Here is a 23,799-nt window from a genome sequence, read left to right as displayed (position 1 = left end):
TTTTTTTTTTGCATGTCTGTAATATAAACTACTGTTGAATCGTGATGAAATCAGTTCCCAGCATAATTTGCTTTATCCCAAGGTTGAAACAACAAGGTTTACACGACGCGGACGTTTCTATGGATCCTTTGCTTGAATTCACGATTTAATTTCATTTAAAATTCCTTTTTTTCTTCGCTCGCGCGACCGTATAATTAAGTCGGCGCTTCGCATTACAGAATTGAAAGCCAAGCCTGTCGCGCTGTATCTTCTTTTTGTTGTTTTCCGGCAAAAAAGTAATGAATAGAATTCCGTTTAATGACGCGGTGTGAACGTACGTGGAAATTACCCAGCAATTAAAAAGACGCGATCGTGTTGTACGCACGAATATCGAATGCGAACATTGTTGACAAGGATCGCATACTATACTGGTATAATGAAATGGAACAATCGTTCGTTTGTAATCGTTGTGTAATCTTCATCAAGATCGATAGAATCGCCAAGCATTTAAGAATTAACGAAGGTGTTAGAATATACATATCGGGGTGCATTAACTAATTTATAATTAAATAATTATAGTAAGGGAGAATTAATTAATCTTATTTAATCGAGAAAATAAATACAAAAGAATCTATAACTGACTCTTCCACAATGAAAGAATGAAAGATCGTTTATTAAATAAACAAAATATAATAATGATTCAAATTTTTATTAGAACAAAAATTATACAAATGCCCGAGTCGAACCTGCAAATTGAATTTTTATAAAAAATATTAGTAAGTTGCGTACTTTCTCTTTATAGAATATTTTACGAAGAAAATTAGGTAACTTTTCATCTGTAAAAAAATTTATGCACCATAGCAATCAAAATTCAGATACGATAATTTCAAAAGTAGAAGCGCTACGCAAATACAATGGATTTCAAAGTTTTCTGCCATTTTCGACGATGGCGCAGCAATGCCATCTGACGATCAAGCTAGCAAGTAGACGAAAGGGTGTAAAAATGAGCCGAGATTGTCTTTCTACCTTCATTCGTTTCCAATCTTCGAGCGTACTGTCGAGTGACGAGCCGACCGCCGTGAGTGTGTGTAATGTCGACAAGAATGTTGACGTTTAATTCAGCTCGTCGGAAGCAACGAATACGCGTCGCGCGAGCCTCGTGAATAACGTCAATGGATTCCTCGTAACTTGCTGCACACAGTCGTGATAATGTTACGCACCGTGGAGTTCACATAAATCTGTAATCTTCATGAACGAACGATCGTCGTTCGCGCGAGGGCTTTGGCTCGAACTGTGATGCGCCATATTGGTTTTAAGAGAATTGTTAACACTGTGGGTTTTAGGTGTGAATCAGTTTCATTGCATAAATGCAGGTAGATTAATTAGGCCACGACGATGGAAGAGACTAAGATCATATATCACATCGACGACGAGGAGACCCCTTACCTGGTGAAGCTCACCATCTCGCCGGAAAGGGTCACTCTAGCCGACTTCAAAAATGTCTTGAATCGGCCGAATTACAAGTATTTCTTCAAATCAATGGATGATGATTTTGGGTAAGTATCAGCGACACGCATGCCCATCGAATGTTACGCTTTAATTCATATCGTGAACGACGAGATCGACGATTGTCACAGAGATTGGCGAGACATTACCTTTCATCTTCGACTCGAGTCAATGCCCTACGATTTAAACAGTATCCGCTTCGAAGATTGAGTTACACTTCGACAGCGTTAGTTTTGCTTTATATTTAACTTTGATAGCCGATTCGTATTTTTTTCTTCTCAGAATTACGAACTAAACTCCGTTTTACAGCAACGTTTTTTCCTTTTTTCTTTTTCTTTTTTTTTCTTTTTTTTTTCTAAACTTGCGTGTGATGATGCTCGATAAATAGGAACGAAAATATAACAGTTCTGAGTGTTTATTTGTTAAGTTATACATTGTTGGAATTCATTCGTTGAGTTGTACATTGTTAAGTTTTGGTAATATTGAAATATTGTGTGTAAATACTCGACTGCCCTAACAATAAGACTTTTCTTTGGCTTATGTGTGCTATGTTGTCAATGCGAGACTGGATAGTGTCTCACGCATTGAAGATGGATCGTTCTAGCATTTCAAAATCTGGTTCTCAAATTATTGTTCTATCTAATTTATTGCAAGAAATAGAAAAATGCAGATAGTATTGGCTGGCTTATATATATTTCTCCGGCCGTCGGAAAGCTGCAAATATTTTATAAATTAATTCGCACTTTTACATTATTTGTAAGATTGACGAAGCGAAATTTGGCAAATGATTTATTTATTTATTTCTACAAATCATAAAATTTATCTGTCTTATCATCAGTCTTTGTTATCAAACTTTGTATAATCATATAACTTCTGAACCAATGGATTCCAATACTTAAAATCGTTTATATTTATCAATTACTATTATGTAATAAATATCGCGCAAAAGAAGTTTAATAAAGAATAGCGCCGCCGAATATCAATGCTGAAGTTTAATCGAAATATATATACGAATTGATATATTATATTTTTATTTTAAATGACATGTATTAATTAACGCAAATATGTATATATTTTTATATTGTTATTACTTTTCACAATTTATCGTTTAGTATTTATTACATTATTATTTTCGTTTTATTTCATTTATAACATTTGTAATAGTTAGCTTTTTTAATAAATTTTTATAATTGTTTATAATTTTATAACTATGTTTCTTTTATAAAACAAATAATCGTATTAAAACATCTTGTTTCCTTAATAGTGTGGTGAAAGAAGAAATTGTAGATGATGATGCCCATCTTCCCTGTTTTAATGGACGTGTTGTTTCATGGGTAAGATTGTCATATGAATTCTATAATTAGTAAAGTTTATACTTCAATTTTTTTTAAGATTTATAATGAGCAAGGATCTATTTCGAGCAAAAAATAATTCATCTTTATAATGTATGTTGAAATACATACTTTAGCTGTAAATATTAATTTCTAGAATTATTAATAGTTAAAAGATTATTGATGTATGTTTTGTGTAGTCATTTCTATATTCACAGAGTATGAACAAAATTTTATTCTGAAAGCATGTGTACTTTAATTTAATACACTATAAAAGTAGAGAAATATTTATAGGATTGTAGTAAGAAGAAATTTTTCATTTGTCTATCTCAAAGTTTAATGGAATATAAAGTTTTTAATGAGAAAATCAATTTATTAATAGCTGGTATCTGCTGAAGGCAGCAATGTATCAGATGGTGCATCACAGTGCACAGATTCAGTAGCACACAGTGAGGCAAAACATGATCGTGTTGATCATGTGACACCTGGTCACACAAATCGTGGCCCACCCCCATTGTCACATGATGACACTCTAACTGAAACCGAAAGTATTACAAGTAGTCGACAAGGGCATCATTTGCACAAAAGTTCAAGACATCATTCAGATAAATATGAGAAATACAATAAATACAATGGTAGGTTATTAATTGTGTGAGAATTTATCTCTAGTTTCTGACATTATTCAGTAATGCCTTTGTAGAAATAGTAAAGATTCATATATTATCATTATGTGTTTTACAATTCAGGACTTCGTATAAATGGCCATTCAAAACATAGATCAGGCCATGGTTATGAGACTGCCTCTATTTTAAGTTCAGATTTAGAAACAACAACATTTTTAGAGTCAGACGATGATGCTAGTAGCCGTATAACATCAACAACTGGCAGACATACCAATATGAGTAGTACAGTTGACAGAGCAACTTTAGGTAAATATACCTTGCAAGGAGAAAAATGAGATAAATCTAAGATTTAGGCCAAAATGTAAATTTGATGTATTTGAATGTTAGAGCGGCGTAGACCACAAAGAAGAAGGCGTCATAGATTGCCACCTATGTCTAGAACATCATCCTTTAGCAGTATCACAGACAGCACAATGTCCTTGAACATCATAACAGTTTCATTGAATATGGATACTGTCAATTTCCTTGGGATTAGTATTGTTGGTCAAAGTAACAAAGGTGGAGATGGTGGAATCTATGTTGGTTCAATAATGAAAGGGTATATGTCCAATTTGAATGAATTTTAGATTATATAGCACATATGGCTCTGTACAATGAATTGTTAGAACAGAGTGTTCAACAAAATAAAGTTAGTATTTTTGTAATAGTTTTTTTTCGCTTAGTAGTCACAATTTTAATTGTACAGGGGAGCAGTTGCTCTAGATGGCCGAATAGAACCTGGTGACATGATTCTTCAAGTAAATGACATTAATTTTGAAAATATGTCTAATGATGAGGCAGTTAAAGTATTGCGTGAAGTAGTTCAAAAACCAGGGTATGTTTAAAATAGCAGTATATGAAACTTTTAATAAACGAATTACAAATTTATAACGCGACTATGAATGTAATTTTTAGACCAATCAAATTAGTTGTTGCAAAATGCTGGGATCCAAATCCAAAAGGTTATTTCACAATACCGCGTACAGAACCTGTACGGCCTATAGATCCCGGCGCTTGGGTAGCCCATACAGCTGCTATAAGAGGTGAAGGTTTTCCTCCGCGTCCGCCAAGCGCCACAACATTAACTTCAACATCGAGCAGTCTTGCAAGCACACTGCCAGATACGGAACGTGAGTTTAAAAAAAGAGTTAAATGAATTTTATATTTAGATCGACTTGAAGAAGCTCAAATACTCGAGTCATTTAAAAAAATTCATTTTGATTAGGACCATTGGAAGAACTTCATCTTACGGTGAATACCGATATGCCGACAGTAGTACGAGCAATGGCTCGACCTGACTCAGGGTTGGAAATCCGTGATCGTATGTGGCTTAAAATAATAATACCAAGTGCATTTATTGGAGCAGATGTTGTGGATTGGCTTAATAATCACGTAGAGGGATTTATTGATCGACGCGATGCAAGAAAATACGCATCTCTTATGCTAAAGGCCGGCTTCATTAGGCATACGGTGAACAAGATAACATTTTCTGAACAATGTTATTATATATTTGGTGACTTGTGTTCAGCTATGAGTAGCATGAAACTAGATTGCGATACAGTCGGACCATTACCTCCGCCGAATGCCTGGGATATGCCTTATTCAGGAACATATGCACCTCATTCTGCAACTGGTTACAGTCCAATGCCATTTAATTTCACTAACGAACCAACTGTATATGGTTACCATCGAGAAGAAAGTGTTCATAGTGGTTCAGGTGAGGATCGCAGTTATATGAACGATTAGCGTAATATGTATACAGTATGTATTTCAAAGTAATATATTTTATCAGGCGGCAGTAGCGCAGGTAGTGAACACATTTGCAAAGAACCTATACATGATTTGAAGTCCTGTTCTTCAGCATCTGAATCTGAATTGCATATTCCATCAGTGCCAACTATGCCAAGTAAGAATTCTGGCAATGGGAATGGTTCAAATGGAAAGAGATCTAACGGTAGTCGCAGTCGTTCCAGTGGTTCTGAACAATCTGTGCAGACAGGAACTGGTTCAGGAAATCAACAGAACCAGCAAGACTTATCTGGTAGTAGACAGTCATTTCGCATTGCGATGGGAAATCCTTGTGAATTCTTTGTTGATGTTATGTAGATGCCGGTGTTGTAAATAGATGAGTTATAAATTTAGAGAAAAGAGCAATATATAATTGAATATTTCCGAATGAATACTTTGAAACATTTTATTCACCTGATTAAATAAAATCCTACAAATTCACAGGAATGTTAGATGCATTTTTAAATATTTCTTTATAATAACACTAACAAAAACTACACATTCTAAGTAATTCACGTACGCTATCAATCTTATATTATATTTCAAAGTATTTATTCGCTGCCCTATTCAATTTATTTCCAGGTTTATATAATTCGTATTTGAAGTTTTTAACAATTTGTTCGTATGTGTCATCTCAACTTTGCATTCCACTTCATATTATGTACTTGACAGTAATGATATTTCTGAAAGTTCATCTCTATTAAATGTACTTTATATTCATTGAAATATTTGCATGTAACATGTGTAAATCTATATACACTAATGTGCTTCAAATAAGTTACATCAGAATGTAAGATTTAAATTCAACAAAGAGTAAAACAGGTATTTTTTATGTCATAACAATAATACAATTTCTTCAAGTTTGAATCATGTTTAGAATTTTTGTTAGATATGGTAGTCGTTGATTATAATTCATTTACTATTCCTTTTTATTTTTATTATTGGGTCAGTACGAATTAAAAGATTTACATTTACGTTATAAATAATTATATCTGTAATAAAATCCCCGTCAGATATAACTTAATTTTTATATAAGACAAATCGTATATACGAAATAAAAATGAAATCGTGTTATTAAGCTTTGCTAAAAGAGAGAGAAAAAACAAGTACATTTCCAATTTTGTGCATGAGATATGCAACTGCTGTGTTGAAATTTAGCATACATATAACTATAGCAATAACGAAACTAGTACAATTATTGTGTACGAGAATTCAGTATTTAATACCGATAATTTTTTATTATTATTATTATTATTATTATGATTATTATTATTATTATTATACATACACTATACTGCACGCTTTACTATAAATATATTACGGTGTATTTGTTGATGTAAAGCACGATCGCACATGAAGTAGAGCACAAGCATGGTTATGTAAATAACACAGTTTATGTCGAAGAATTTACGTAATGAACATTGCAATAATTCGCTACGTAATGCATGTAAATTATACTTATTTTATTAAAAAAAAAAAAAGAAAAGGTACGTATTTTTTTATTAATATTTTTCCATTGCTTGCGTTCTAGGATTGTCTACGACAATGGGGCAGCTATTTCTTTAAAATCGAGAGGATATTGTTTCGTATAAATGTTTAAAGGTTCACTAATTATTGCTTTGCAAACACGTTCTTTATGACTAATCCGCTTAAAAATAAAAACGAAACAAAAATGAGAGAAAGGCATATGTATATGCATGTACAAAAAAAAAAAAAAATGCAGTACGATCGTTATTGTATATTTGGGCAATTATTGGTGAATCATTTAAATTAACATTGTCCGTGCGTGAAGGACAAATTTTTATTGTATTCCTATTAATTCGAGTTATCTGATGATGAACAAGAGAAAAAAAATTGTTTAAAATTATGTTATGTGGTATTCAATCACAGGTTCGACAATATGTAAATAGATCGAATTATGCTCATATTAAATGTGCCATCTTATCAATGTTAGCAAGTACTGAGGAGACTGCGACATATAATTTATATATACGAGCTTTCCAGATGTATGCATTTCTTTAATGTTTATGTTCATTGATGTCATCTTATCTTACGAATTATTACGAATTATCCTTTGCATCTCGCGCGCACACACATACACACACGTACACGTACACGCGCACACAAGCTTATTTAATTTCAACAGATGTTCGTTACATTTAATTGCGTCTTGCCGTTGCGTTATTATTATATAAATTTTTATTTAGCATATCACTTTGTATCTAAATAACGTTCTTTTTATAAAATGCCGCTAGAAAATACATGCATTCGACGCACATAAATGCATTGGCGTCGTGACACTATGAGAATGATTTCAAATATGGTGTAGTGTTTCTTCCTAACAAACATTTCATAATGAAACGAAGAAAGAAGCAATTTTTTTCTAATAATTTCTTTTCTATCGATTTTACTACTTTTTATATTTACATTGCTCCCTTAATATTTATAAAATATTAAAACATATATTGTAGAGAATATTATCGATATCTTTTTACATAACATGCAACCATGTTTGAAAACTTCATTGTCTAATCGTGCAATTTTCCAAAAATAACGAACAAAAGCCTTTTTCATTTGCGCCCCTTTTCTTATCAATTATCGACAAATAGGCATCTTTTATACTGTCTCTCGTAGAGAATACTATAACGTTATTACGCATTGCAAGAAATTTTTCTACCGGTTTGATAAACATATAACGCATAGATTGTACAATGCAAAGATTTCATTGGAAAATTGCGCACTGGCATTTAATCATTAATTTCAACGGACGTTTTCATTTTACTGCAAATGATTATGTAATTCGATATTTAAGAAGGTAGCTTACGAAAACTGATTTATCAATATCATTATGATACCAATCATTATATATTATTCTGTAAAATATATACATATTTTATGTTGCAGACAGGTTGTACAGTATGTTTGAGAAGCGCAAAATTAGTATTTGCAGTGTCACGATAAGCTCCGTTTATTACTTCTGTAATTTAAAGTCCATGCCAGGAGTGGGGAAAAAGAAAGAAAGAAAAAAAAAAAAATCCGTGAAAATACAAATTTTGCGACTCGCGGGCATACTTCAAACTTGGTTTATTTTATTTTCTATTTATTGTGCCGCTCTAAAAGGACGTGCTGCTTTCTGTCTAACAAAACGACTCAATTCCCCTTTGCAACTTAATGTTGCGCGCATGTGGATTACACCATGTCAAAGACGTAATCGAGTCATTTTTGTGCCTTGTGCTGCGCTGGCGATTGATGCAGAGCGGCGTATGCACGAGGAAACTCGTACACTGACTAGCGATTTGGACAACAATAGCAGAGACAATATCTGTGAGTGTGATTTTATTTTGTCACTTGTCGAGTGACCCACCGTTGATTCCTTTCTTTCCGTATATCTTCGCTTCTTCATTTGAATTTCAAAACGTTAGAAAGTAATCCATATTTGAAAATTAATCCTCCGTTTTTACTTAACTTTTATCATCGAGTCCTCCCCCCTCCCCCTTTTTTTTCCTTTCTCGCTTCGTTTCATTTCGTTTCGGCAAAAGTACTCCCTTACTTTTACAGCTACGTTAAAGGAACTCTTTGCTCGCTCTTCTATAATAAAAATACAATGACCGTGCATCTTCGATCTTGTCTTGATGATTCTTGCACTCCAATGCTTGTTCGAATATATTTAGCATCGTACGAGTATTTATAACAAAAATGCGTCTACCACCACCTATCTAGTAGTAGAACACTTGTCTCGTATATATTGTCATGTAGTTTGCAACAAATTACTCTTGCATATAAATTACATGCAAATGCAGGGCAGACATTGGTAATCTTTTCTTGTGTCTGTACATATCTTACATATTTCTTATTTTCATCGTTCTTTCGTTTAGATTATTCGTCTAAATATTCCCAGACACGCCAATAGTATGTCCTTTTAGTGCAGCTGAAAAAAACGATTCTCCACGAAGCTTATGACATAAGACGCACGTTTCTGTTTTGCAGATGAGGAAGATATTTTGGAGTACCAGTTTCTGCACAAGTGAAGATACTTGTTAATGCAATACGTATACGTAATGGTGGTAATAGGAGTTGAAAAATGGAAATTCAGGTGTATTTCCACTTGACCTTGAATTAGGTGGACGGAAATAGCGAACGCGAGACATATATATATTTATATATATATATATATATATTTAATAGACGAATTTTGATAAAGCGTCATAGAAAATAAAGAATCTAAACTATCGTATATAAATATATATATATATATAATTTGTAATGGCTATACATAAAAGGAGAAGATAGATTTAAGGCCATCGAATTTCCATGTGGTATTTAATATCACCCGAGAATGTGTATAACGCGACACTATATATAAATTTCGAGAGAAGAAAAAGAAACGATGGCGAAAAAGCGTGCTTTTTTAACGCAGGGTGCATGTAGATTGAAAAAAAAAAAAAAAAAAATAATCCTCGTTAAATCTATATATATATATATGTTTTATCGATAATATTCCTATGTTTCGTTTTTTATTTTTCTTTTTTTATCTCGGATAAATAATCGCGACGATTCTTTTATCTATTATTTTCACTATATATCTTTTTATCTCGACTATCAGTTTAAAAGATTTCCTAGATTGGACTGTAAAAACATTTTAGTCTTTAAAAAGTAGAAGTTTCATATTTTTTTTTAAACTGATCTGCTTTTTTGCTTCTTCTTTTTTTCCCAAATAATGATTATAATGTTATGATATGGCTGTATTTTTAATTATACGGGTATATGAACATCAAATTTACGAAATGCGAAATCGAAACGAAGATTTTGCGTGTATCGAAAAGAAGAAAAGAAGAGAGGAGCAAAATGTGTCAGTAAAATACGAGATGATATTCGCAAAATTCCTGATTTATTAGTACAACTTATGACTGCAAATACGTCTGTAATCAAGTGTTAATTCATGCAATGAAAATTAATTAGTATGAAGCATATTATACAGTTGTTGTAATTGTATTATCGTTTCACTCTTGAATTTTACGCTTAGACGAAAAAAAGAAGAAAAAGGAAAAATTGTAACGCTTGAACTATAAACAACACCGATAACACTTTTTATCGATCTTTGTGAATGAAAAAAAATATTCCATTCCAGTTTTCGTGTTGATTCAATCGAACAGCCTGCAAGTTATTTCAAACATAGGCGACCGTAATTTCAGAAATTGTCCTTCTAATTCAAACGAATGCCGTACTTTGTTGAATTTGCTTTATACTAAATAATTGAGAACTCGATGTATGTACAATTTTATTTTTCCATGCCACTTCAACCAATTACTCGTTAAGGGAAAGGCAATACGTAAATAAATTGTAAAGATAGGATTGTATAATTGATGGAACATTCTCTCATTCCCCGGTTCTGCGTGCAAGTTTGTACGAGTAAGTGTGATGACGATGATGATAACTGCACTGTCGTGTGCTAGCACGGATCTTCTCCCCTCTCACTGTAAGAATCACGAATAAAAATGAACATGGCGACAGGGAAATGGAAGGGAAGGAAGTATGCCTCGACCAGTCAATAAGAATCGAATGAAAGTTTATTTATTCAGACACGTTCGAACATGTTATTCCGATTGAGGTATTTCAATGTCATTTAGAGTACCATAGTACAAGGCAACAAGATAGTCAATCGATATTGCATTTACAGACAGATAGTTGATTCCTTGTATTTTTTATCCCTTTGCGAGACAAATATCTGCGGACTTTCTTATTAAGACTACGGCCGTGTACACGGCGTGTCATCGATACCCTATTTGCGATGTTCAACGATTTTTACACTATTTATTATATTACGTGAGACTAAGAGATTTGTAAAAAAGAAAGAAAGAAAGAAAAAAAAGCTAGAGAACGGAGGAAAAGGAAGCGGCGCATTCGCCAGATCGACAAAATAATAAACGACCTCTTCAATGTGTGTGTTTCGTGGAAACGTTGCGAGACTGGTGTGACAGACTATGAACGTTGAGACGAGATTATCTTCTCTCAACGCTCCCGTTTTTTCTTTCGCGAAGAATTTGTTGCGAGGAAAGAAAAGAAAAGAAAAGGAAAGAAAGAAGGAAGAATAAAAGATGTAACGTGAACGAGTTTATATCCCATAGTATGTACGATCACGTGGATGTAACGAATGATTACAGCGGCTCAGATTATTCCGTAAGATCGGGTAAAGATCTACAAGAAGCGTAAGCTAAAATAGAACGACGAAAGAATTCAATACATGTAGTAGTGTGTGGATATACAGGGAAATAGATTGTAAAGATTTTTATGACTGTCTGAAATTATTATTGTCTTTGGTTTTTGTCTTACAATTTCGTTCTTAACGCGACTGAACAGCGCAGCTGTTTGAAACATCTACGGAGGATACTTCTCTTATGCGATACTTATGGATCGTCAAGTCGCAGTATCACGCGAAAGAATCCTCTTGTTTATTGCTACACGAAATATTTTTAGTTAGTCTAGCTGCATGCCCGTAAATCGTTAAAACAAATAACTTACAACTACTCGAAATGATGACTGTTTTCATCATTTCTTTCATCCTATCTCTTTGATATGCTAATCTCAAAGTAAATCTTACAGTCTACAGCGTCACCTATCATCGAAAGCATAGAACTATGGTTTTCGTTAGAATTTTAACGAAATTTGACGATTATCCTTCGAAATGCAAAGATTAATTTCAACGATTGCGTCTACGTCATTTTAAGCATCGCGTTGCTTCGCTTAATCGAGCAACGAAACCACTCGTTTCGTTTTTCCCGTTTTCTCGATCACGTTGGCTTCGATTGATTTACTCGATCACAACGATCGACACGACGACGACGACGGTGAATTTGGCAGAAGAGAACAAGCACACTATTCGATCACCAAACGGAGCATTTGTTAACTGGGTTCATAGGTGCACCTAGCGGGCAATGAAATACTTCTGCAAAGTCTTCCGAATTCGACAATGTGCCGATCACACGAAACTTGCCAGGTGAATGGACGGCGGTTTTCAGCTTGTTCCTGGTAGCTTCCGGCCTCATCGAGCCGCACCACACCTGCGCGAAATTGAGAAAGAACAATTGCTTTCCGCTCGCGTTCAAGCCCGGCAGAGTTTCGTCGGCGTCTCCGTTCGTTCGTAACCATCTTTCGTAAGCCTGAAAACCAAAAAAGATCGAATAGTTTACGAGAGACTCTTCAATATCACTTACAATTGTTGACAATCTTTCGATCAGTGATCGATTAGAAAAAAAGAATAGGAAGCAAAATGTTTCTCGCCGTCATTAACATTACCGTATTTTCCAGGTCGAACTACTGAAACGTTAAAAGTCTTCTTCCCGCGTTGTTGAAATAAGAAACGGAGAATGGAGGATGAAAACCAGAAACGACGGAGGAAAAAGAAGGACGTGTTAAAAAAAGAAATTTAGCAGTTTATGAAATTGCTCACTCGGAAAGCCTGTTTAATGCCGCCATTGTCCGCGATATTCTCGCCCTGTGTATTCATTCCATCAATCTGCATTCCAACCTCGCTCACGATATAATGACTGTACTGGTCTGAAACATTAAACAGTTTTCGTGTCGGTGAACAAAAGTTGAAAGGGAGTCTATGTCTCGTCGATTACCGATAAGGCACTGAGCTCGTTCGTGAAAGCCGTAAATAGCCTCGTCTTTCCACCATCTATGTAGATTTCCATCCTTATCGAACAGTCGACCTTTATCGTCGAAGCCGTGGGTGATCTCGTGGCCGATCACAACGCCGATCCCGCCGTAATTCAGACTCCGAGGAAAGTATCTGTGATAAAAGGGCGGCTGTAGTATTCCGGCTGGAAACACTGAGGATGGAAAGTAATTCAACGATCAGTCGTCAATTTTCCTTTCTATCTGACGCAGAAGAGAAGAAAAATTAAGTACAACGTTTCTAGCAAAGTTTCTAGATTCTATTTCGTTTCGTTTTTTTTTTTTTTTTTCTTTCTTCTTTTTCTCTCTTTCTTTTTTTAGCCCGATATAAAAGAAACGATACTGACTTATCCTATTCTTGCTGCGACTATAATAAGCATTGACCACTGCAGGCGCAGTGTTCCAGAGGGTCTTGTTGACAGGGCTGCCAAGTCGATCCTGCTCTACCCTGGTCAAATGTTGCAAGATGTTCAACGTGTTCTCGAAGTACTTATCTGGACGGATCACGACCTGCGAGTGTCACCAGAATTTAGGTATGTTTGTCTCCATTACGTCGTTTGGTCTCAAAGGGGAAGAGGTAGCTGGGCGATTCTTACATCCTTGTAACGTTCGTTCAGCAGTTGAGGTTGTAGAATGAAATCGGGATAGCCGATCCTCAACAGCATCGCGTTCACTTTCTCCGTAGCCAATTCTTTCGTTTCGTCGTCGATCCAGATTGTTTGATTCAGAAGCTCCCTGAAGGATCGTTGTATCTCGCGAGTCATAGCCAGTGTCTACGATGCGTTATAGAAAGCTGAATTTTGGAAATTGTTGAATGTTTACTGACTACAAACGAGGGAAAGAGAGAAAGAACTTTTTTACGTCGTTTTTGCTTTTTTCGTCGAAGTATTTCTTCACGAACATGGAGCCCACAGCCATGCCCATGTTGGAGTTCACTTGTGCCACGCAATTTTTCCATCTGGACGGCGCTTGTTCCCTTCCGAACAGAATGTAATAAAACTTTTGCTTCGCTTCTTGAAACCGATCGTCTAGGTTGTTCACTCTGTGCCTGACGAATCGCCAGAGAAGATAATTCGCGACAGTCCTGCAAACAAGACACGCACGAAAAATCATTTGAACGTTAAATTTGCGAAAACAGCGTCCGTCCTTTGTCATTGAAATACTCTACCGTGGACTAGTCTTCGAAAGCAAGTTCACTAAATCTTGAATATACTGCAACGCGTAGACAACGACCGGCTCGGAAACGTTCGTCGGTCGCGCCAGAACGATCGTTAAATACCGGTGCCAATTAATTTGCGGCACCAGAGCCCTCAGTTCTCCGATACTCATTCTTTGATATAGTTCTGAAACGTTTCTTCTCTCGTCCGGGGAAGACGTGATCTGCGGGAATGCGAAAATCGGTCATCGAGCAGCGGAGAAGATCACTGTGAAATTAGTATCGGCTTACCTTGGCGAGTTTCGTTTCGAATTCGATCAGTTCGTCAGCGTCTGTGGTGGCGTTTTGCAGGGACGCGCCCAAGAGAGTGGAAATCTTTATCAAGTAATTCTTGTAAGCCTTAAGATAAATCGTATTCGACGGCTGGAGGAAATAGTCTCTCGTTGGTAGACCCAGCGACGTCTGATCAAACTGTAATGAATGAACTCTCCTTAAATTTAACATTTTTTCTTTTTTTTATTTTTGCAAAATTGCAAAGGGATTCTCGGGATAGTAGACGATAGTTTCACGAGACCTTGAGAAATTCAGAATTCCCACCTGTATTACGTACTGATCGCTGTTCTTGATGTCCGGTGCGACCCACTCCGAAATAAGAATATCATTGTTGTAAAGCCTCAATTGCGCAACCAGAAGGAGCCAGTCGAACTTCTCTGGGTCCCAGTCGGGTCTCAATATAGGCCATCCACCGAGCTCGTCCAGAAGCTGTATGAGCGGTCGTTCCATGCGTTGCTCCAAGATCTCTAGCCACATGTATCGTGTTAAAAAAAATTGACAACCAACTCGCGGCCATCTCCGTGCAACAGAGCGAAATTCGAAAAAGAGAAAAGAAAAATAAAAAAACACAATTCACCGTAGTTCATGCAACTTTGAAACAGATATTTGGCCTTGACTGTCGCGTCGTCCGTGTCCAGCCCCTTCGGTATAGGATCTTCGAGTAGCTCTTTCAGCACAGAGTCCAACGATTCCCTGATCATTTCGAAGGTATCGTAGGCAGCCTTGTCTTTCGGGATAGGGTTGTGCCTCGCCCAATTGCCACAGGCAAACTGATAGAAGTCCTCGCAGGGATCAGCGCCCCTGTCCATGTACTTGAGCATGATTTTTGCTGCGGCGAATATCTGTTTCTTAAAAAGCGTATGAGCGGCAATTACGCAGAGGTGATTAAAGGGAGAACGTCGCAAAAGTGTACCTTGAGCCTCTCTGATGGCCCGCGCGTTCCCCTCGCCTTTCCAAAACGCGTGGAAATCGGCGCCAGCGTCGTCGTCGTCGTTGTCGTCGTTGTCGTCGTCGTCGTCGTCGTCGGCAATTGGCAAACTGGTGTCGGTATCGTCGATGGAGATCGAGTGTCTTCCACCCTGTTCACCCTCGTCCGATTCGTCCTGAGGTGGTTCCTCGATGTTGTCGTACTTGGCGCGGAGTTCCTCGTTCTTACGCGTGTCGCGAGCGCGCTCCTCGCCGTATCTGAGGAAGAAACGGAGGAAATCTTCGTATCTTCACAATTCTCGCAGTTCGCCGACATTTTTCTTTCAACAATTACTCTTGATGGTCGTTGCTCTGTATTGTTTCAGAGTTCTCTTTCACCTCGTCAGCGTCCACCTCGGTGTAGTAATCGTCCAAGTAGTTGTACAGATCTTCGTCGGAATTCTGATCGTCTACTTTCTCGACGTTATAGTTTATCCATTGATCCTGCATCGGAACATTCATGCAAAAATGAGGGTTTTGTTTTTTTTTTTGAGAAGACAGGGCAATATCCTAACAGCTAAGAGGTTAATCAATATTCGTGTACATAATAGGCATCGTGGCTTTTTTTCTTTTTTTTATTTCAGAGTTGTTTCGGCCATGAAGTAAAGACACGTCAAATTTAATTGACCTTGCACGGAACGAGATGATTGGCAGTGAGACGATCGATATTTATACAGTACAACAGTAACGCTAATTTAATGTTGATTAACTCTAATTAACGTCGCTGCACACGACACTCGTTATCCGAGTTTGGCTCGTTCTCTTCTGGAACGTTTCTCGCTTAAGTTATTATCGAAAGATACCTTTGCTACAATTCGTTGCAAGGCTCGCGAGAATTTCATAATTCAGCAATATTATACACAATCGTCTGACTACTAATTCTCATTGGTCCTTTTACAATGGAACAACCCCTTTGCAGTCTTTTTCCATTTCACATATGTCTCTTTCTTTTTTTCTATTGCAAAGGATTGCAAATCCGGGCGAAAGGATACGAGAAAGGACCATTGTTACTAAAAAGACTCAGATCATCGCTCACACGTGTTCGTTTTCGCTCGTCCAGCGCCTCGCGATTCTCGATATCAGCATCAGATCTGAGCAGATCGTTGCCCGTTTCCCAATCTGCTATCCTCGTATCGCGCCGATTCGAACATAATGTCGTAGAGGACGCGGCTGTGTCAGGTGAGGAGGACGCCCGACTATCCTGAAAACGATTGTTCGCACTCTCTTCGGGACTATTTTTCGCCAATTGGTCGTATTGTTCGTTCGAAGCCAATGATCGTAGATTCAAAAAAAGGCGGACGGATCGATTTTTGTCTTTTCTCGTGTGCGCGCGCGTGTGTGTTAAAGATGGGGGAAAAAAAATAATAATAAAAGGACAAAGAAGAAGAAACAAGAAGCCGAGAAGGAAATACGGTGTCGGTTAGAGTCGCTTTGAATTTGCTTGTTTTGGATAAAATACCCCGTCCAGGTCTCTCTTGCGTCGTTCGAGCTGTCGTGACGAGTGTAGATCATCCACTGGCACGTAGCTAGTTTTCATTCCAGGTACTAAGATTCTGTCTTCTTCCTCTTCTTCACCGGCCCGCTCAGTCTCGCTGCGACTGGTCGCTGCTAACAATTTCTACAAATAACACGCTTCTCCTTTCTTTCATTTCATATTCTTATTTTTTACTTATATTCTCGAAACTTTTATAATATTTCTAAGGATCTTTTTTTTTTCTCTCTCTGTTTATTTAGGCATCGTCGGACAAGACACCGGGGCCTTTAATTTGCAAAAGTCCAATCGTCTGCCTGTCATCGTGACCTATATTCAACTATTATAAGCCTATGTCCATCGTCTACTGTGACAAGAGTTCATTACCAATATATGTACATGTTTGAAATCTTAGAACGGACCGACTGAGACGTCCGTAATGACAGGACAGGAAAACGATTAAATGTAAATATCCTTCCTGTACGCGAGCAGCCTTGGAACAAGTTACAGTAACGACTTGCAAGAAGTCTCAACTACACCGTTACGATCCTCATTGCAAGACATCGTTCGAATTATTTTTCCCCGTACAATAATCGATAAATCACGAGCCATGCATCTGTCACTTTATTCCGCTATTCAAATCTCTCTTCAAAGCGAGCAGCCAACGAACCGGACGTCGTTAATATCAAGTTCGTTTCACGGGTGTGTCGTTGTATGTTCTGTGGCAATAGACTTACGCGGTAAGGTCTCCTCGGTTCTCTCGTCTTGCCTTCTCGTCTGGACCAAATACGTACGGTGATAAGGAGTCTTGCCGATCACCTGCGACCGGGACAAAGCGATGAAAATGATAGTAATCGGCAGCAACACGGCTGGGATCAGGAGCATCAGTTTCACTCGGAAGCGCCAAGTGTCGTTTCCTCCCATGCACCACCTGCGGTCCCAAACAGTAATTTCCAATTTCCGATACTAACTGATTGGCCGATGCTTTGAGATAATCACTAGCTAAGTTTGGACGTCTTACGAACTTGAGTCGACCGGTTTCCTTGTTGATGGCTAACCGACACGAAGGACAAGGGCCACCGCTGAAGAAGTCATCGTCGTTGTACTGATCCAAGCTACTTGCGCTCCTCATCTTGTCTGAAAGCAAGCCGACCCCTTCTTCTCAGTCCAGTCAGTTTACCTATTCTATTCTATTTCATCGTAACACGTTGCGCAGTCACAAATCACACTCGCGTATCGCTCGTTTCGCAGGCAAGATTAAATCTACTTTGTCCTTGACTCGCTGCGACTCCTTTCCAGTTCCCTTGCGATTTTACATTTCTTTGACTTTGTGTTTTTTTTTTGGTACTTTGTAGTTTGGTCGAATGGCGATAACACTCGGATCAAGGACAGAGCTTCGATCGAAATCGGGAGCACCGTTTTCAACGATGGTGCGCGCACCGTGCGCCCGTGAAGAAGAGGACCGACTGAAGCTATTGTGAAGCTCCGATCTCGGCACGAATGTTAATGTAATATCGCGCGTACGGTCAAATTAGTCCTAGCGACATTTGTACGGGGAGTAATTTTCATATGTAACGTCGGCGGTCAACGCCAATGGCGATGGGAACAACAATCGAGGCGGAGCTCTGTACGTGCACGCACACCGCGAGAGGCATTTTACGCGCTCCTTACGTCCAGTTACTCGTCAATCGACCCTAATAACTTGCAGTTATCGTTCAATAACGCGTCGCGCTGTTTTACATTCTACACGTGACCTGGCCGTTATTAAGTCTTTTCTCATCGCCAGCACTGATTGCCATTTTAAGATGAACGTAGGAACTTCAAAAGACGAACGGAGCGACCGGTAGTTCCGATTTTTCCTTCGTTGCACACCGCGCCAATTGTCGTTCCACCGCGTCAAACGCATTTTCAAGCTCCTTTTTGCGAAAATAGTTCCGAGATTTGTTCAAGCATGGTAGAGAAGACGCTGAGTCTTTGTCCGGTAAAAAAGAGTATTTTTCGATGCAAATGTTGAAAGTCAATCGTCAGCTGCTAAGCTTTTCTTTGCTTTTCCGTTAGTTCGTTCTTTTTCCAATTTAAAATTCAATTTCCATGGACTTATGACCCAAGGAATATTTAACGTAGCACCGATCCGATTGATATCGATTATTTTAGAAAAGAAATTACATTGTAGAAGATTTTTCTTGCTGTAAATGAACTCACTGTAAATTTGTGGCTTCCTTCTATTGATACAATCTTCGTGGTTTGACGTAAAATTCCAATATACTATGTTACAGCCATAAATTTCGTTTTCTTCGGCGGTCATCATCGCGCTTGCTCGCGGGCGTTGACGAATGTATAAAGTTTGAAAGAGGAGATATGATTGATAAAGTCTGCAATTGAATCACTAGAATGATGTTATTTCGTCATTTTTTCGATAACGAGACACATTAACCAAAGATTCCGAGTATAAGTGGAAAAAAATTTCTTTTACTTCTGACTTCAGGTTGATTTCACTGATCCTTCTTTGTTTGATGATTTCACGGAAGATGATTTTGTTGTACTTATTAATGATTGATCGATTAACATAAAGACAAAAAGAAATCTTAAAAGAAATTTGAAACGATGTTTATTTTAATTAAGAGATAGTAATAACTAATATAGTATAAAAATAAAAGTATTCAATGAATAAAACCATGTTAAAATATTCAAATATAATTTACTTTTTTCTAATAAAGTACACTATATATAATATTATATACTCGCAACTTGTTTTCGCATCTCATCGCTTTGTTGATGATGCATTTCTACTTCTTGTTTTAGACTGTAGTACGATGGTCCACGAAATGAGATTACAGCGCTACCTAGACACTCTTCGCCATTATATAAGACAGCAAACTAAAATAAATAAAATAAATGTTAAATACTATTAGATATTTTATATAACCTAACCCAAACCTAAAAAGAGCAACATGCAAGAAGCTTTACCTGTCCTTCTGTAAGTGCTCTTAATGGTCGACTAAGATGAATTAACAATTGATTCGTTAAATTTTTGTGAACTGTACAAGGCACCAAGGGATCTCTATGTTGAAAGCGAAAATTGCAATTTAATATTCTAGAGACGCTGTTAAATTCTGGCTCTGATGATATCCAGTTTGGATTTTTTGTTATTATAAAATTTGAATACAGTGCAGGATGATGTGTTCCTCTTACCTAATGACATAAACATCATCATTAACAGACATATAAACATTCAATTCAAATAAAAAAAATAATTATAATTTTAATTAATTAACATTTTTTTCTACATACTACAATAATATTATTTGTGTCAACATCCTTCTTGTACACATAATATGGAGCTGGTAAACCTTCAACTCTTATGTTTTGTCCAACAGTCCAATGATGAAAGCCCCTATGTTTTCCCAATACTTGACCATCATCCAAGTTTACAAAGTCTCCAGGTTTGTCAGGTATGTACTATAATCATTATTTGGTCGTTAATAGAAAATTATTTAGCATACACTGAATTTATCATGTTCTACCTCAGATATAAAATTTTGAAAATTTCGTTTCCCCACAAAACATATTCCTGTGCTTTCCTTTTTTGAAACAACTTTATCTAATCCAGCTTCTCGAGCAATTTGTTTAACATCTTTTTTCAAATAATCTCCAAGGGGAAACATAGAATATCTTAATGCTTGCTGAGGTGCTTGACACAAGAAAAATGTTTGATCTTTCCCTTTATCTATAGCTTCAAATAGGCTGACATCTAACAAAATGGTTAGAATAAGAGGATTTTAATACATTTAAAGAGAAAATCAATAAAAACAAAAAATTATATTTACTTGTATCCGGCTTAAAATATTCCAGATAAGGACCAAAACTAGTTTTCACATAGTGTCCAGTTGCAATAGCATCTGCCTGAAGCTTGGTGCAAGCAAAGTTGAAAAAATAATCAAATTTGATGTACTTGTTACACAGAATATCAGGATTTGGTGTATATCCGTTCTCATATTGTTCTGTTAAATAGCTATTAGTACAAGTAATATATTAATTTTCAAGAAAAATGTACAAACGTACATTCGCATACGTACCAAAAGATATTGTGCCAATATTCTTTTACAAAGTTGACTTCAACAAGAGGAATTTCTAATTTCTTGCACACCCATTGTGCATCTTCATAATCCTCCTCGACTTTACAAATCCCAGTCTCATCTTTAATGTCCCAATTTTTCATGAATACGCCAGTGACATTAAATCCTTCAACAACCTTTTAATTTTAATACTTTTGTGTTATTAAACTAACATACGATACTAAATGTTGCATTCACATGAATTACCTTTATTTTTTAGGAGTAATGCTGATACAGCACTATCAACTCCACCAGATATACCCACAATTACTTTCTTAAACATTGTTTAAATGTCTCCTACTTTCTTTTATTAAATATTAAACTTTTAATATCCTAAATGTGTTTCTTTCCAGTTTTATATCATCTTTATTGATACATATTGGTATCATTAAGAGATGTATTACGTTGATACAAAATAACATTGTGCAAGATACATTCAAAATAATTCTGAATATACACTGAAAACAAATTTAGTATATATTTTTAGTGCACATTAAATTTACTGTATATCAAAAATATTTTTGGACCAACAATCATTCAAAATAGATTTTCTTAGACTTTTTAAAATGATGAAAGAAAACAGCTTCTAAACGAACAACCATGTTCAGTCAACCTGTTAAAGACATGCTCCAAGATGATGATGATTGCAGATCAAAATTAACTGGATGTTCGAATTTATTCTAACCGGAATACTTATTCAATTTTAATCACGTACGTGTGTCGATCACAATGCGTGCACAACCGTGCGATAACACGCAATTTGGAAAATAAATTTTCGGAAATTTACAAATAATAAAGGTTAAAGAGATACCGAATCAATCACGTGGTATACGTATATATATTGAATGGATTTCGATTACGTTTTACGTGCGCAACGCAGGAACGAGCGGCTGGGCTCAGCTTGACGCGTTGGAAACAATATCGAACAATCTGAGAAAAGAGATCATCGACGAGGCTGGATTTCTAATAAAGGGCTGGACGGTAGAACGTGATTTTTTCACGTGCACACGGTGTATATTGAAGGAGTATCGTTAGCACGTTTCGAGGCTCGCGCGTAGGTCGATGCCCGAAAATCGTCCGCCAATCGACGCGCGGCTCTCTCGTCGGGGACCAGTCAAGCACGTTGACAGATATGCAACGGCTGGTCGTGGGAGCTTGCATATTTCGAATGGCATTTTATTGTGTGGATAGCAACGTATCGCGTGTTGGTTCAGTCTATTGGATTAGACGAAATTCTCGAGACGATAGGCCGGTTTTCGAAGAAATGCGCGATTTCGGTGCAAGTGCAACCCATTTTGCGCAGTTTCCATGACCCAGATTACGATGGGGAGTTCGCTCGCCTTTCGGAACAGCTGTTGGCCGCACGAAGATGTCGGCCGCGGGGAAACGCTTGGATATTTTGTGGACTGCGCGCGCCTCTTGGCGGCTTCGCCGCCACAATTTTCAGGGCTGTACCTACCCGTGACAGATTAGGCGCCTAGGCGATTTTTCAATTTTCGTCGGGACGCATCGAAACTTTGCCGTGATTTATCGCGACAGGCGAGTTCCCGCGTAACGAAAGTATTTATCAACCGGAAACCAAAGGAATGAAATTATCGCGAGCAACAATTTGCTAAACAAAATATAACGTGTACGTGTTTTTATATATATCATCCTATCTGGTTGCTACGTATACATACATATATGTATATATATATATATATATATATATGTATATATATATATATGTACATTATGTATTTTTTTTTACGTACTTGTACTATTCGCATAAAATGCCCCATGCTGTTATTCTAGTTTACAAGGAATTACGCGTGTCCCGTCAATTTTCTATCAAATCGTCGTACGCACGGTGCAATTAAAATTCCATATGCTTTAAGAAGCACCAACAACAATACTCGAGCGGAGGCAAGTTCGGAAGTGCAAAGTTTCATCGCTGTTAGAAATATTTTGGTAATTATTAATGTGACTTACATGCGAGAAGTTGATACGATCGTGAAGTGCTCGAATGAAACTTTGGCGGTATGCTGTTCGAGAGTATTCGTGTGCTCTTTCCTCCAATGTATTTATATCTATAGATATTAGTTGTTTTTTAAGATGCACTTTATATCTTAAATATTAACTTATTACGCGTTATCCACTTGTTACAAGAGTATTCCCGATATGATCACTGTCGACAGTGTAAACGGACGTAAAAGCACGAAGCAGGGACAGAAATTGGAAATGTTTGGAATATGAAACTGAAACTGTCAGTGTGCTCGGGACTAGAAAGTGCGGGCCGAAACGACAAGCGTAGGGAGAGAACACGATTTCAAGAAACGTACGATCGGCAATTGGCATTGTTAATCACGACGAAAAACGATTATTTCGTAGCGATTACATTCCATGTGATTCCATGTTGTAACGTAGTAGAATAGTTGTCGACGAGCGACTGTTGATATGTTCGTCGTGGAGAACAGCGGGGAGAAAAAAGTAAAGCCGGAGAATAATCAATCAATGCACAATTAATGAAAGTTGCAAGAGAGAAGTCTCGTGAGGCCTGCGGCGTACACGTACGCTTTGCAGGAGGTACCCGAGTGGTTGGTAACAGAGACGCTTAGTGGATGAATACGGTCCTGCACGATCCCCTCCACCTTCCTCATCCCGCTATACGACCAGTCAGTTCCTTGTTTGCCATACAAAATCCAATAGTTTGCCTTGTACCTCGAGAGAGTGCGAGTATGTCTTTTGCATTTGGGTTTTTTTTTAAAAAGTGCGGTAATTTGTCGAAGTACTCGCAAAAATGTGCATTTTACTGAGTTTCTTCACACACACGACA

At 37.1% G+C, this 23,799-nt stretch overlaps 3 protein-coding genes and 1 long non-coding RNA gene across 16 annotated transcripts; 2 read left to right on the top strand and 2 right to left on the bottom strand.

The window, feature by feature from the left end:
• Positions 1-994: 994 nt before the first annotated feature.
• LOC122532208 (segment polarity protein dishevelled homolog DVL-3) lies at positions 995-11,568 on the top strand. 3 transcript variants are annotated; one of them, XM_043660775.1, is made up of 11 exons: positions 995-1,535; positions 2,750-2,819; positions 3,199-3,451; positions 3,563-3,745; positions 3,827-4,037; positions 4,185-4,313; positions 4,394-4,608; positions 4,704-5,195; positions 5,271-5,519; positions 8,522-8,590; positions 9,254-11,568. In XM_043660775.1, exons 1-11 carry the CDS (start codon positions 1,375-1,377, stop codon positions 9,292-9,294), a joined length of 2,073 nt encoding a protein of 690 aa, XP_043516710.1. In that variant the 5' UTR covers positions 995-1,374; the 3' UTR covers positions 9,295-11,568. The 3 variants fall into 3 exon arrangements, with proteins under 3 accessions (XP_043516710.1, XP_043516711.1, XP_043516712.1); XM_043660776.1 differs by lacking the exon at positions 8,522-8,590 and having other exon boundaries at positions 996-1,535; XM_043660777.1 differs by lacking the exons at positions 8,522-8,590; positions 9,254-11,568 and adding an exon at positions 6,798-8,169 and having other exon boundaries at positions 996-1,535.
• Positions 11,550-19,201, bottom strand: LOC122532207 (neprilysin-4-like). Of its 6 annotated transcripts, none has more exons than XM_043660768.1 (17): positions 19,072-19,201; positions 17,895-18,006; positions 17,607-17,800; positions 16,858-17,006; positions 16,435-16,599; positions 15,694-15,842; positions 15,346-15,617; positions 15,010-15,261; positions 14,697-14,899; positions 14,391-14,570; positions 14,112-14,323; positions 13,805-14,027; positions 13,540-13,716; positions 13,291-13,453; positions 12,889-13,098; positions 12,714-12,820; positions 11,550-12,423 (listed from the first exon to the last, which is right to left on the bottom strand). In XM_043660768.1, exons 1-17 carry the CDS (start codon positions 19,175-19,177, stop codon positions 12,148-12,150), a joined length of 3,150 nt encoding a protein of 1,049 aa, XP_043516703.1. In that variant the 5' UTR covers positions 19,178-19,201; the 3' UTR covers positions 11,550-12,147. The 6 variants fall into 6 exon arrangements, with proteins under 6 accessions (XP_043516703.1, XP_043516705.1, XP_043516706.1 ...); XM_043660770.1 differs by having other exon boundaries at positions 16,858-17,003; XM_043660771.1 differs by lacking the exon at positions 12,714-12,820.
• On the top strand, positions 13,394-19,086 carry LOC122532212. The gene is made up of 3 exons (XR_006307469.1): positions 13,394-13,476; positions 17,133-17,334; positions 18,225-19,086. It is a non-coding gene; the product is annotated as an uncharacterized LOC122532212 (long non-coding RNA).
• Positions 19,202-19,547: 346 nt separating the features above from the next.
• LOC122532210 (mitochondrial tRNA-specific 2-thiouridylase 1) lies at positions 19,548-23,035 on the bottom strand. 6 transcript variants are annotated; one of them, XM_043660786.1, is made up of 9 exons: positions 21,700-21,840; positions 21,376-21,442; positions 21,192-21,308; positions 20,946-21,111; positions 20,697-20,881; positions 20,394-20,620; positions 20,161-20,328; positions 19,837-20,061; positions 19,548-19,746 (listed from the first exon to the last, which is right to left on the bottom strand). In XM_043660786.1, exons 3-9 carry the CDS (start codon positions 21,265-21,267, stop codon positions 19,603-19,605), a joined length of 1,191 nt encoding a protein of 396 aa, XP_043516721.1. In that variant the 5' UTR covers positions 21,268-21,308; positions 21,376-21,442; positions 21,700-21,840; the 3' UTR covers positions 19,548-19,602. The 6 variants fall into 6 exon arrangements, with proteins under 6 accessions (XP_043516721.1, XP_043516719.1, XP_043516720.1 ...); XM_043660784.1 differs by lacking the exon at positions 21,700-21,840 and adding an exon at positions 22,956-23,035 and having other exon boundaries at positions 21,192-21,442; XM_043660785.1 differs by lacking the exon at positions 21,700-21,840 and adding an exon at positions 21,845-21,926 and having other exon boundaries at positions 21,192-21,442.
• Positions 23,036-23,799: the final 764 nt, after the last annotated feature.

Source organism: Frieseomelitta varia, unplaced genomic scaffold (genome assembly GCF_011392965.1).
Source record: "Frieseomelitta varia isolate USP_RPSP 00005682 unplaced genomic scaffold, Fvar_1.2 scaffold_442, whole genome shotgun sequence".
NCBI lineage: Eukaryota > Metazoa > Arthropoda > Insecta > Hymenoptera > Apidae > Frieseomelitta > Frieseomelitta varia.
This window is presented reverse-complemented; position numbering and strand designations above follow the sequence as displayed.

Bases quoted from the DNA above. Each gene is read 5' to 3' on its own strand.
- LOC122532208 (XM_043660775.1), top strand. From the start codon at position 1,375: ATGGAAGAGACTAAGATCATATATCACATCGACGACGAGGAGACCCCT. The intron at 1,536-2,749 runs GTAAGTATCAGC...TTTCCTTAATAG, and splicing joins TCAATGGATGATGATTTTGG to TGTGGTGAAAGAAGAAATTG. The intron at 5,196-5,270 runs GTGAGGATCGCA...ATATTTTATCAG, and splicing joins AAGTGTTCATAGTGGTTCAG to GCGGCAGTAGCGCAGGTAGT.
- LOC122532207 (XM_043660768.1), bottom strand. From the start codon at position 19,177: ATGATGACCGCCGAAGAAAACGAAATTTATGGCTGTAACATAGTATAT. The intron at 14,028-14,111 runs GTAGAGTATTTC...TCTTGTTTGCAG, and splicing joins CTTTCGAAGACTAGTCCACG to GACTGTCGCGAATTATCTTC. The intron at 12,821-12,888 runs GTAATCGACGAG...TTAATGTTTCAG, and splicing joins ACGAGCTCAGTGCCTTATCG to ACCAGTACAGTCATTATATC.
- LOC122532210 (XM_043660784.1), bottom strand. From the start codon at position 21,267: ATGTTTAAGAAAGTAATTGTGGGTATATCTGGTGGAGTTGATAGTGCT. The intron at 20,621-20,696 runs GTAAATATAATT...CCATTTTGTTAG, and splicing joins ATATTTTAAGCCGGATACAA to ATGTCAGCCTATTTGAAGCT. The intron at 19,747-19,836 runs GTAAAGCTTCTT...TATTTATTTTAG, and splicing joins GAGCACTTACAGAAGGACAG to TTTGCTGTCTTATATAATGG.